At 40.9% G+C, this 13,773-nt stretch overlaps 1 protein-coding gene across 1 annotated transcript in view; it reads right to left on the bottom strand.

Moving 5' to 3' along the window:
• The window catches only part of lrrc7 (leucine rich repeat containing 7), a 38,078-nt gene that overhangs the window by 13,503 nt on the left and 10,802 nt on the right, over window positions 1-13,773 (bottom strand). The window contains exons 10-24 of the mRNA XM_041040426.1: window positions 13,413-13,485; window positions 12,443-12,516; window positions 9,720-9,850; window positions 9,366-9,481; window positions 9,003-9,072; window positions 7,497-7,596; window positions 7,236-7,360; window positions 6,388-6,606; window positions 5,933-6,055; window positions 5,502-5,613; window positions 3,504-3,717; window positions 1,979-2,479; window positions 1,313-1,537; window positions 974-1,202; window positions 252-602 (exon numbers count right to left, since the gene is read on the bottom strand). Coding sequence (XP_040896360.1) covers window positions 252-602; window positions 974-1,202; window positions 1,313-1,537; window positions 1,979-2,479; window positions 3,504-3,717; window positions 5,502-5,613; window positions 5,933-6,055; window positions 6,388-6,606; window positions 7,236-7,360; window positions 7,497-7,596; window positions 9,003-9,072; window positions 9,366-9,481; window positions 9,720-9,850; window positions 12,443-12,516; window positions 13,413-13,485 — 2,663 coding nt within the window. The remainder of the gene's footprint in view (window positions 1-251; window positions 603-973; window positions 1,203-1,312; window positions 1,538-1,978; window positions 2,480-3,503; window positions 3,718-5,501; window positions 5,614-5,932; window positions 6,056-6,387; window positions 6,607-7,235; window positions 7,361-7,496; window positions 7,597-9,002; window positions 9,073-9,365; window positions 9,482-9,719; window positions 9,851-12,442; window positions 12,517-13,412; window positions 13,486-13,773) is intronic.

Genomic DNA, 13,773 nt, shown 5'->3' with positions numbered 1-13,773 from the left:
GATAGAGTGAAATAACAAAGGGTGAATTTAAACTATATGAGCATATGAGAATCAATATGGCATATGAAATAACACAGTAGCCTTAAACAGAAAAATGATCTATGAATCCAGAAAAGTCAGTCTCATACACACAGTTATAAGTATAACAAATGCTTCTAGTCGTTATTCATTCTTGACAGTAGGAGTAATACACACACACACACACACACACATTTGTAAATGAGCATAATTTGGCAGACATCAGCTCCTACCTGCTGTCTGTACTGAGTCTCCTGCAGCGCCTCCTGTTGGGCTTCATGGACTCTGCGGAACAAAGCAAGCTCTGTGGAGCTCACCAATGAATCTGCTCTCCTCAGAAACCCTGGCCTGGAGCGCTGTGTTGGGACTGGCTGCTGCTGCTGGCTGGGTGGACCATCATGGTTGACTGGCGACTGGGGGAATGAAAACATCTCCAGTGGTGGATATGCACGATACCGAGGGCTCACCAACTCCTTGGGTAATGTCTTGCCTGGTTGATTTATGTACTCCAAGGCCTTCGATGCGTGGTTGACATAATCTGGTGTGTTGGGGAAGGGGGGAGGAACGCGGCGGTCCATGGTAACCTGATTGGTGAGAATGGTTACCAATAAGTCAATGAAAAGTTTTAGATAACATTACTCTGATTCAAAATCACAAGAAGACAATTTGTAAAGTTACTGGACAGCGGCAAACAATATGTATGACTTAAAAAGTCACTAACTTGGCCAGCCTCATTCTAGATCTTGACTAATATCGTTTTTAGTTTACTAACCCCATCAAGAAAATTTCAAGAAATATATTTAAAAAAAACTAAATTCATAAAGATGTGACCAACAAAATACTTATTATGTTTTTTGAGGTTTTTGATTGAATTAGTGTTGACAGGTTTTTCAACTGAAAGCAGATATATCATTACCCAAATCTCCACATCAAAAAAAAATCTAGAGCTGCTAACCTGGGGATTGTAGTTCTGGTCGAAGTGGTAGGCTTTCTGTGGGATGGCAGGTTTTTGGTTCTGTCCTGGCTGGCCCTGGTTGCCGTGTCCTGGGAAGCCCATCTCATCGTCTAACATGGGGGCAGACTGTGATCGAGCCATGCTGGTCTGCTCCATAGAACCAGGCAGCTCTGGACGATCCAAACTGGTCTGCTGCTCAATGGATGAACTGTAGCTGTCCATGGGAATACTGTAGAGAGAAAACAATCAGCAGCAGCATCAACATCAGCAGCAACTTTAATATAACATAATAATTAGTCATCTTACTGTGAAGAAAAATAATCATAAAAGTAAACCTGCCTGTAGACCTTGTAGGAGCCAATATCAATCTCATCAATGCTCTGTGACTTCTTAAACTTGGACCTCGTCTCTTTCATCATGGGGGACAGACGGTCTGAGCTTTTACTCATTACCACTGTCACCTTGTTGCCCCCGCTGACACTGAGCTGATCCTTCCTGTTCTGTTCCCCCTGATTGTTGTGGTACGTCCAGCTGCCAGGCAAAGGCCCAGCTCCTTGTTCCAGCCTGGGAGCAAAAAAACAAGGGAGGGACATGAAGCGTTATGCTAATATTAGAACCCAAAAAATTTATTTCTACAGTAGTGTAATAATAGAAGAAGCAGAAAACAAGGACAGGTGAAACTGTGTCATTATAGCCTAATAATCAGATGGAGCTGTCATTTCACTTCTACTCCATTATTCATTCTAGTTGAATGAGATCAGAAATTAAGAAGGGGTCTGGAAGCTTCATATCATTTCTTTTGCAAAAATATTAGGTTAGTATGTCTAGATAAAAAAAATACCATTATAACATTTAAGAGCCCAAAAATGTTTGTTTTTCCTATGAAAAGTCCAAATTCTAAATTACGCAAAGGTCAGTTTTACCCTGTGGGGTCATGAGGCCTTCCACATGAACACATCCACAGTTCAGGGCTAACTGAAGGACTGATGGAGCTCCATCACTTACCTTGAGTCCATATCCTTGCGGTCAGGGTTGGGACTGGAGGTAGGTGTCAGGTCAAGCTTGGAAGGAAAAGCAGTTCTGTCCTCTAACGGGCTGGGGGTTCGGGTCCAATTCTGCCAAGGATTCTGGGGAGCTCCGGAGGATTGGTCATTGTCTGGGGTCGAGCGTTGGTTGCTGTGGAAGGGGAGCGTTTGGGTGTCCAGTTCCAGAGGAACTCCTACGATTCGCTCTTGCCTGAGGAGTGGGCGGCGCCCGTGTGTGGACTGGCTGCGAGGCTTGGAGCCCAGCAGAGGGTTTCCCTGACTTGAAGTAGATGATGGAGGGTCCAGAGGAGACTCCTCAGCATCAAAACCTGTGTTGTCGTAGTGAGGAGCCTCAGACCAGTCAAAAGGCTCACTGAGTGGGCGTCGATCCCCACGCTGCTGCAGGGTTCCTGATGGAGGGGTTTCTCTCTGAGATAGCAGGGGCTTGGAGTCAATAGGCTTAGGGAACGACTGAGCCAGTCTACAATGACAGAAAATATTAAACACTAATTATGCTGGAAAATAATAACAATGAAGTGAATTATAATGAAGTCCCATACAACATTATTATGTGCTGTATATTTAATCACAGCCAATGGGCACTGGGAACAGCATAACTTTCTCTTCCTCTCTCTAAAACACCAATTTGGCCAACAACCATGTTTGTTGTAATTAATGTTTTCGAGAGCCGCCTTGAACAGAAAATATGAATGCCTTCAACCTCCCTCGCTGCCAATTGCAGTCCGCAAATACCACATGCTTCACAAGTACACAGACAAAGGGCCAAGTATACAGATTGTGATCTGTACATCACCCGGGGGCACATGAAACGACAACTTTAATGTCAAAAAATACCAAATCAAGCTTTCAGCCTGCAGGTGCTCCTTGGGACGAGGAGAGGCATGGGAAGAGTGAGGACAAAGAAATTAGCTTTGACATTATTAGAGCCTAGGTTTCCATTGAAGGAGGATATCTAAAGGTTATTGTTTGGAAGCTGTGATGTCAAAAAGGAACAGAATAACTGCTAATCATATTTTAAAAAATTCAAATATAGTTACAGGCATCATTCAGGCTGTACTGAACATGTTGTAAATATGGCAGGCAGGTTGAGATCTTAGTTATTAAAAGCTGCAACGTTTCTGATTAGGACACAAAACTGTTTAAAAACACTTTCTGATATTGATCTGTAAAGTACTATTGTTGAAGCATGGAATGGACAGCTTTAAAGCAGAGGAGGAGGAAGCTGAGAGAGAAAGAGAGGATCGGGACTAGCCTGCAGCATCCTAATGAGTCTCTCCGACCTTGACGGAGTGAGGGAGAGATGAGACACACATAGAAATATGCGAGGAGAGGATGGATGGAGCAATTGGATAGATGGATGAAATGGATGATAGATGGAGAAGATGCAAGGGGGAGTTGGAATTGAAAAAGAGGAAGAGATGATGGATAGTAGAAGGGAGTGACAGTGATGAAACTGAACATGAAGCAGGTGTGTGTGTGTGTACCTGTTGGTCCAGTGTGTCTGAGGGGCCTGGTCCTTGCTGGGGGCCGGCAGGGCAGGAGCGTGAGGGTGTATGTGAGAGAGTGTGTGTGAGTGTGCATTGGCAGGCGGGTTGGACGAGCCAGAGGAGCCCTGTGAGGGAGAATAGTCGGAGTAGGTGGCTGAGGAACCGCTGTGGTTCAGACAATGGAGCTTATCCATCTCCTCATCTGTAGATTCTGGACACAGACAGACACAGACAGACAGACAGAAAGAGACAGACAGGTCTGTTCAGACAAAATGTCACACCTTCTTATTTCTGATAGCCCTCTTACAAGTGCTAAAGACCCTGTGTCATGTCTGAAAAGACCTTTTTCTATTTTATTCCCCTGGATTTTACTTCTCTTCTTGTATCTTCTTTATTATAATCTCAAGAGGCTTTGCTTGTATTGGTAGTGATCTAAGGACATGTCCAGATGACTCACTGTAAAACACACTTTGTTGGCCTTACTTCAAACCATGGTGGCCAAAGTTTATTCTTTATACTTTTTTGGTTGCCTCAAGCTGGGGAAATTTATTCTCCGCATTTTACCCACACCAACTGGACGAAACACACAAGCATGCACTAGAGACGCTGGGGCAGGGGACTGCCTAGTGAGGTGCCCGGGGAGCTGGGGTGGATTGGTGCCTTGCTCAGGGGCACCACAGCCATGGTCGCAGAGGTGGGGGGTCGCATCTCCTTCACCACCAGCTTTAGCAGTAGCTAGTATCAACAAGTAATGAAAGGAAGAAATGTTGGAGTTTATAAATCTATGTCTTAAATCTTAAAGATACAGACCATCATTGGGACCAATTAATGCTCCCAAATCCAAGCTCAGTGCTTGGATATTGAAATTGAACTGGATTATGTTAAGTTTCAAAGATTAAAAAGCCAATGAGGGCTTATAACCAAATCAGAGAGTGAAATGTTTTCAGGTGATAATGAGGAGCGGATATTGTTACCAGAATGATGTTTAGGCCCCATGATCACTGAGGCCTGTTTACTGTATAACACATGATGAGCGGTAGAAGAACCATGTTCCTTTATTAGTCTTATCATCTGTTTCTTAACCCAGATTCCTGTAGTGCTCTCATTATATGTTTGGACAATATTGAGTCCACTGCACTGACGCAAGACATGGCCTCGTTATAAAACATGAATTTTACAGTTTTTGAAAATCTTTATTTAACCAGACTGATTCCTTTAAAATAAAGAACCTCTTTTGGAAGAGAGGTCTAGAAAGAAAGCAGCGTCAAGATAAAGACAGAAGTAGCTGAAAGGCATAAAGAAGGGAAAAATGACAAAAATCCTTTTGTAAATACCAATAATATGAAACCAGCAGACTCATGAGTCAAATTTACTAAATATTCAACAATACAAGCCAAATAAAGCTCTTTATTTACTTTAGAACAAGGTCCTTTGGTAAGAATTTACACTGACCCAGACCCAGTTTGAGCTTTAATCATATCTCAGTGAGTTCCTCAATTCCATGAAGGAGCTCTGATTTAGACAAATCAACAGTTTGTCATGGAGTGAATATAGCAAACTGTTTCATTCAGTAGACATGATTAAGGCACTCAATTATTTAGAAAACAGATATTTGATAGGGCAGTAAAATTAGCTGTGGGCTCATGTAAAGTCAAGTCAAGTCAAGTCAAATTTTATTTATTTTAGTTACCTCTCATTAGTTAAGGTTATTTACCTTCGGTTTACTTCAGATGAAACTGGTAAAATAAGGGAAAAGGGCAGAGCTAAACGCTGAACACATCAGACTCTAATCTCTTAGTGATCGTATTCCCTCCCTCTCTTTGTTATGTGGTGAAATAATCCACTTGCCACCATGACTAATTAATGGACATTAGTACAACATGCCCCACAGCGCTTTACAACAGACCACATTTAACTACTGTGTGTGCAGTTTTGTGTCTACATGTAAGTGTATGTGTCTCTCTGTACCTGTACATTTACAGGTGAGTACAGTACCTTTCTTGTCTTTGCCCAGCAGTACCACCTTTGGTTTGTACATCGGTGGCTCCACTAGAGTGGGCCTCATGTCAGAGATACGGATGTCATTGGGGGAGCCGCCCATCGAGTCCTGTTGGACAGACAGACTGGTTCACATCACGTAGCTATGGCATAGTACAGTACTGAACGTAGAATAAGAGTTAGAACACTGGTAAAGGACTAACTTTGTAAATCCATTCATAACTTTTTATTTGTCCAACTAATAAACAAACTAGTGGTGTTTCCTAATTAAAAACTGTAAAAATCACAAAACAAGAAATACAGTATATTTACTAATCAATTAATTATGATTGTACAAGGTAAATAAAGTTGTGTATCTGCTTCACAACAACTTTAACTTATGAGGCAGCTTAATTTATCTGTGTGTGTGTATGTACAATGTGACAAACCTCTGAGCTCTCTGTCAGATCCTCTTTATCTTTCCTCTTGGGAATGTCAATGCCAGAGTTATGCATCGATCCCTGATCCATTAGCTGAGACTGAGAGAAGTCCTGCATCTCTCTGTCCGTCACCTGGCAAATGAACGCACAGTCAATTTTGAGTAATGTACTGATGTTTGCATCAATTGTGCAGACACAAGAAATAAAACTTAAATCAGATAATTACTGCTTCTTGTCTTTATGTGACCACAAACTTTATAGCTATAGGCGATGCTAATAAATGTGAATGTGGCACTCGTATCTGATGACCCTAACATTTGTTAGAAGGGGGGGTTACACATAGTAGTCTAAGATGTTTTTTCCCAACATTTAGCAACTTGAGGATCAGACAAAAGTTACTCTTCTTTGATAAAAACTGTGGATAAATACATTTTATCCACATTTGATTTGAACGTGGCCCCTACCTCTTTAGGTGGTAGGGGCCACGGTGGTTCATACTGCTCTTTGCTGAGGTGCGTGTGTTCCATGTTGGTTCCTGCCGAGGTGGCAGTGCCTGTGCTCAGCTGGTGCTGGTGCCCATGTCCAGTGTGCACACTTTTGCCCACAAGGCTTTGCACTGACTTGACCATGTTCTTAAGGTCCTCAGGGTAGGGTGTTGGGTAGCGCTTTAGGTTTATCTCCACCTACAAAAATGGCAATGGATTTAGTGAACGCAAGCAAGGAAAGGACCAAAAGAAGGACAATGAGCATTTATTAGGAACACTACAAAACTACGACACTTCAAAACCTCAAATAAACCATCATATATTCTCTTAAAATATCTTGTTGATTGTTTAGTTGCTTTTGATATCTTTTTTTTTCTAGTTTCTTCATACCGGTACATATACTTTTTTCTTCTACCAGTTTGAACTTTGTCATTGTTATTGTGGTACTGACGTTTCAATATTGTTTCAGACAAATAAATGCAGGTTTCTTGGAAAGAACTGCAGGTTTCAGGAATTATATTTGCGACTATAATTTCGCCTTTGAAAGTTTACTTTAAAATATGTTTGATGCTAATCTAAAAGTTGGAGGTGCAGTCAGGTATCAGTGCCTCTGCAGAATTTCAGAAGAAACCTTGGTTGTCTTATATACTAATCCTGCTCAGTTACTTTAGAGCCAGAAGCATACAGAAACAGAGAGAGAGGCCGAGAGAGAGGGAGAGAAAGAGAAAGAGAAAGAGAAATAGAAAGAGAAAGAGAAGAGAGAGAGAGAGAGAGAGAGAGAGAGAGAGAGAGAGAGAGAGAGAGAGAGAGAGAGAGAGAGAGCTGACCTTGACCTTCCCAGAGTTGTCCTCCTCTTCTTTCTTGTCCTCAAAGTCGAAGGCCACAGTCATTCTCTGCTGTCTCTGCTCCTCCCACAGAGTAGGATTAAAGCTGTCGCTGTCCGACTGGTAATCTGTATACACACACACACACACACGTAATCAGACATACATCAAGGATAGGAATGAAACTGCTGATATACAGCAGGTCTGTATGTATGTACAATGTGCATTTACAAACACACACACACACACACACACAGTTTGTACCCTCATCATGTCGCGGTTGCTGAGGAAACATGTAGTTGGTCAAAACCTTCTGTTTGGTTTCTGGGTGGGCTTCTGTCTGCAGAGGGATCAGAGCTTTGGACTGCAAACACACACACACACACACATTTATATTTATTAGTATTCTTATGGGGCTTTTCATTGATCACCTTCATTTCCTAATTCCTAATCAAAGATTTGTGCTCACTGACTGTTTAATTAAATCTCTTACGCTGATCGGGTACAGGAAACTTCTGTGTGACTTGAAACAAAACTCATTTAGTATTAATGTAAATCCCTTGGAAAGAATTTGCCACCGTATCACACAGTAGCATCAAACTGGCTCTTCGCAAGTAAGCCTGGGGCTCCATGACAAAATGAATTCCCCAATACAAGAACATAATCAAGTAATTGTTGGGCCTAAAAAAATAAAATGTGGTCTCTTTGAACAAATAAAGACAAAGGAAATGCGGAGAAAACAAAATTACCATAACAAGTCCTATAGTGCCATGTTAAACTTTGTAAATGTACATTTGCAGAGCACTATTTCACCAGTACAACAGCAGAGTAACATACAACATCACACTGCTGCTCTGAATTCAGAAATATTGTTTTCTCACACTGTTTGATGTTTTGTAAGCCTTTTAGATATTAAGCTGCTTAAAGTGCAACTCAATATTTCCCGCACGTTTTCACAATAAAAGCCTTTCAGAGAATTAATGGATTATGCCACTTAAATTACTCACATAAAAAAAAAAAAAAAACTCTGTACACCTAAATATGTGACAGGTTCATCGATGGAAATTATTAATTTACATCATATCTGTCCATCTGGCCTTCAGTGGGTGGGGAAGTATCTCAACTCTTCCACATATATACCACAGAGGTTGCCCAGAGGTTGTTGTTCAATCAGAGGACCACATAATTCAAACAGGTTGACTGAAGCACCTTGAATGGATCAACATCGCACTCAATGTCAAAATCATTACAACATTAAACAGAGGGTACGAATGCCAATTCATTGGAAATCACACAATGTTGCTGTCCATGCAACATCCATATAGCACCAGATCACCCAAGGTTCAACAATAGAAATGTCAGAAATAAACAACAAGCAAATAAGGGACTTAGCGCCAGTTATTATTGGGCATTAGTCATTACAACAGCATCCACAGAGTTTAGAAAATATGTCACTTATCTGAAATGTTTTCTAAATAAATATTTTCCTTCTGACACTGAATGTGAAGGTCTGTGTGTCCATTCAAGGTGATTTACTGGTTATCACTGGTTTGATTTCTGTGGTGGTCTGATTGGATAACTGGGTAAACGTAAATATAAAACACACAGGATGGGTTGAGTTAGCAAGAACAGCAATCAAAAGCTACGGCAAATCTACTCATAAAATAAGCCCGGTAATCTGATTCGCAGTAGCTTCGTGTGATTGTGCTGAATACTTGTGAGCAGGTACAGACTCTGGGAGAGTGTGTGGGAGGAGAAAGATACAGATACCTGATTGTCAGAAAGCCACAGAGCTGCCAGGTCCTTCAGCTTAGTGAAGGTAAACGGAAGATTCTTTAACCTGAGAGAGAGTCAGAGAGACGGAGGGAGGGAGGGAGGGAAGGATGAGAGAGAAAGGAGAGATGTTTCTTTTGCCCACGCACGGTACAGCCTGCAGAGCACGTAACCATGGCAACACACTCACCCATTGCCATGGTAACTGCAGGCCGTGAGAGCAGCTACAGACCCGAAACGGCCATTGAGAAAGTCTTGTCTGCGTGTGTGTGTGTGTGGGAAAATATCTATCACTACTGAGTCATAGCTTGCTCATCTGAGAGTGTGTATGTGTGTGTGTGCGTGTGTGTGTGTTCATACCTGTTGTCACTAAGGTTAAGGACTCGTAGTTTGGTCATCTGTCCGATCTCATCAGGAAGAAACTCCAGTTTGTTGGACCGCAGCGACATTACCGTCACGTTCTTACAGTTCCCGATCTGAAGCACGCACATACACACATACTCCATCAGATGTTATTACAGAAACGCAAAAAGACGCAATTTGTCACAACTAAGAAGTTGGAAGTAGTGAATTTATGTCATTATTTGAGTAAAACAATGACATAAATTATTAATAGATTGTCAAAATGATGCTTTTTGAATCAAGAATAAGACAAGATGAGGAAAATGACTGACTGATGGTTTCAAGTTGTTTATTATGTTTTGACCTCCTTACCTCCCGGGGCAACTCTGTGAGGAAGTTCTCATCGGCAGCGAAGGTCCTCAGGCTGTGCAAGTAGCCAATGGTGGGAGGCAACGACTCCAACTCGTTACAACTACAGTCCAACTCCTCCAGCAGAGACAGACTGGGTGAAAGGAACAGAAGCAGAAAGGAAGAGATACAGAGAAAATGACAGAAGGGAAATCATTCTTCAGGCTGCAAAATCAGTGCTGCTACATTAGGTTACTGAGATATGGGTTTTAAAGAATAAGGATGGTGTGACTCTTGATTTTTCTTACTGTCAACCAATCCCGTGAAAAGACTGAAACCAAGAATTAGGTGAACCACTATCAGGTACTGTCTGTGTAACCAACGCGTGATTTACTTTGTTCCTCTGTGCCATAGAGCTGCACTCTTGTCCAGAAACTATTAAAAAACAAATCAGAGCCACTATGTTGCACTGGGTGGCATGTTACTTCATTAAAATGAACACGGACTCTGTAGTTTATTTTTAGTCAATCTGACATATGCCATCCCGCTGCAATAAAATGCTCATCAGCATACAGAACATGTATAAATCTAGAGCTGAAAATTGTCCTCAACATATGCACCGTTTGCTCCAGTTTCACTGGCGCTGGCGCTACAATGCCCAGCTGATTAAGAAATTTACTAAGTCTTTCTTTAAAAGTCTCGTTATATTTAACCTTCTTCTAAAGATTTAGATCTTCAGGCAGAACGAATGAACTTTGAACTGGGTGCTACAGACAAGATAGGGACATCCCCTTCTGACAAGCAGTACTTTCTAACACATTGCTGGTTTTAGCCTTTTTATGGAATTTGTTGACAGTAATAAAAATATAGATTTATTCCAGCCTTATCCTTTAACATGTGATGAAAAAGAAAAATCTGTCTTTATATCATGGCGACACCTTAGAAATACAGTGTTAAGAGAGGGAAAAGATCATCACATTGAAGAATCAGTCTGTCAATCAATTAAAAGACAGCCAATCAATCACACTTATTCTGGTTTTACCAACAAAAATTTGATTTAATTTAATCACCACCCATGCTCATCTTTGAACCTCTTCCCCTCTGATGTCTGAAATTCTTCAACCTGGATCTCAACTTCTCCACCTCACTGAGATTCACAATAACATCCACAGCAGGCCCTTTACAGGAACTAGCCCCCCCAACCCCCTTCCACTGCCATCACTGGCCTAGCAGCACGCTAACAGCAGACTAATGCTAATGAGACAACAATTTTACATTAATGTACTGTCACTGTTAACATTGCATTAGTCTGCTATTATTATCCCCAGTGGACCGGACCATCTGGGCCACCATACGGTCTGACAGGAGAGTGGAGAGGAGAAGAGAGGAGAGGAGCAGAGGAGAGTTTCTTATCCTATATTTAGATGTAAGGCACGGTCACATTTTCTCTAGTTTACTAAATTCTTCTCAACAGTATGTGTACGCCTAATTAAAATGAAAATGTCACCTACTTCTCCCACAGAAATATACAGCTAAGAGCTGAATGACTTTTCAACATCACTACAAAGATAACTTAGCCGCCACCTGCAAACCAGCTCCATAATCCTAAATTCAATGGCAGGTGTTGCAAGGAAGCACAGTTTCAAGATTCAAATCTCCTTTTGATGGAGCATACATGCTTCTGTGTGGGTTTCCTGCAGGTGCTGCAGTTGTCCAGAAAGACACTTAAACCCTGCTTGCACATTCATTTTAAGTCCCCTCTGGTTGAGAGTTAGCCCTGTTCAGGACTGTCTCATCCACAGCGTGGGAGACGGTCCCTGAAGCTCTCAGAGAAAAGTGCTGGGAAGTGGCTGTGTGCCGCTCTTTAATGGTGGTGGGGCAGTTAACCAGATGTACAAACACTTAGAAAAGACCTCAAGGATGAGGACCAGCTGGCTGGTTTCCCAAATATCTGGTCAACTGCAGCACTTCCGTTAAAGAGCAGCGCACATTTGCTTCTCTGGGAGGTCTCCCACACTTTCCACATTTCAGTATATACAGCCAACTGGTCTGCATGTACAGTATATGAATTTACATTCAGCGCTCAATGGTATTAAAAGACTGAAAGTAAAACAGACTCTACTTGCTCTTTCTCTGACAATAATTGAAACTGAGAACTATTCGTATGAATATAGAGACATACAGTAACTTCTCTATGGATTCAGCGCTGTATAAATATATATTATTATACAGTATCCTTTTGTACTGAGGCAGCTAGATGAGAATTCATTGTAGTATTGGTTGAGTTACAGGCACAAATTCTGCATTTACACACAGACCTTACACTGATACAGCTTTTATCACTGTGTACAAATAACTCATCTGGGAATATAGCATTGTCCTACGTAGAAACAGCAGTGTAATAAAGGGATCACATTCATCATTATCAAGTAAACACTTAAAAAACTAATGAGGTAAGACAAGGATCTTGTATGGTATTATCAGAGGGGAAGTAATGGATCTACAGTTCTACTTATTGAGGCTAAAACCTGGGACTTGTTCAGGAAGACAAAATGTTTTTGCAGCGTTCAGATACAAAGGCATTGCAAAGAGCGTCAAATGTTGATGTCAAATAGAATCATCTGTACAGTCTTTTAAAAATGTAATCCATCACAGATTAACAGATTTGCATTGTGATTAGTTACTAATATTAGTACTACTTAAGTATTTCACACAGCGCAAAGGAACAGAATCAGTTTATTCTTATCCAAACTGATGGAATTTAATATTTCTGTTAATGTAGCCCTTTTTTGGGTTGTCTTTCTTCCAAAATCTATCAATACTGCAGTTGAACAGACAAGTTGCTCTTATTTGTAATCTGAGAGCAGATTTTTTTGTCTATAGGCACTCTTTCGTTTTCAGTATACAGAGAAAAAAGCCTCACTAGCAATACTGTTGGATTCTTAATGTGTTTCTTTTCAAAAATGTTTCACCAAATGTTCACCTCTTTTTTTCAACACAGCTAATCTGATTAATGTGATCCAATCTACTGTGATGGATTAAAATAAGAATGACTTTAATCAAATTACTGTAATCTTTTTACATGCAATCATTTCTGTCCAAACCCTGTAGGCTTTAGCCTGGCTTCAGTGCATTTACAATTAAGAATGTAGATTTTATTTAAATATTATGTCCAAATATTTCAAAAAGTTTGGGAAACAAATATGAAGAAAACACAAAGTTATCATTTAATGCCTTAGAACCAAAATAAAGTTTATGTTTGCATGTAATTTGTATGAATATAGGATTTTTCCCACATTGATAGCATTTGGTCGCAAGCTTGTGTGTTTGTATCTGCAACGCAGTTGAACATCCATCTGTCTCTGAACGCACCCCTGGATCCAGGAGGCTAATGTTACTCACCCTTGCTTGGGCTTCGCACTAACGCCACGGCAACGCAGCAAACACAACACACAGAACCCCCCCAATCATCAGCCAGCATAACAACACAGCAACTAACAGTGATAAACAAGGAAAACAACAACCCACCAAAGATAAACAATCACCTGCTGACAGTCTAAACTGACAAAAGATTCTGTTAAAGGTGTTTTCAAAATAAAACAAACGTCTACATGGCTTTCTTATTCGATTTTCTTTTTGTGCATGAGTGTGTGTGTGTGTGTGTGCGTGCGTGTGTGTGTGTGTGTGCGTGTGTGTGTGCGTGTGTGGGTTTCTTACCTTCCGATGGTGTTAGGCAGTGAGGTCAGCTGGTTGTCATCTACCTTCAGTGTTGTAAGTTTCTTCAGCATTCCTACACCACATGCAGACACACACATTCACATTGCCAAAAAAAAAAAAAAAAAAACACAAATATGAAAAGTTATTTGCTCTTCAAAGAAATACATGCTCAGGTATTAAATGCAATTTAAGAATAGTATAGTATAGAACTAGCAATGTTCTCTATTTCTCTGACTGTGAAAAAAACCCATGAAAAGACCAAAACCAACAATGAACTGGTCCTTTAAACAAGTGCTGCCTGAGCAGCCAACGCCTGATTCCTCTTTACCGTAGAGCTCCAGTGTTGTCCAGAAACTATTGA

The sequence above is a fragment of the Toxotes jaculatrix genome, chromosome 6 (genome assembly GCF_017976425.1).
Source record: "Toxotes jaculatrix isolate fToxJac2 chromosome 6, fToxJac2.pri, whole genome shotgun sequence".
Taxonomy (NCBI): Eukaryota; Metazoa; Chordata; class Actinopteri; family Toxotidae; genus Toxotes; species Toxotes jaculatrix.
The sequence above is the reverse complement of the archived record's forward strand: the minus strand, read 5'-3'. Positions and strand labels throughout refer to the sequence as shown.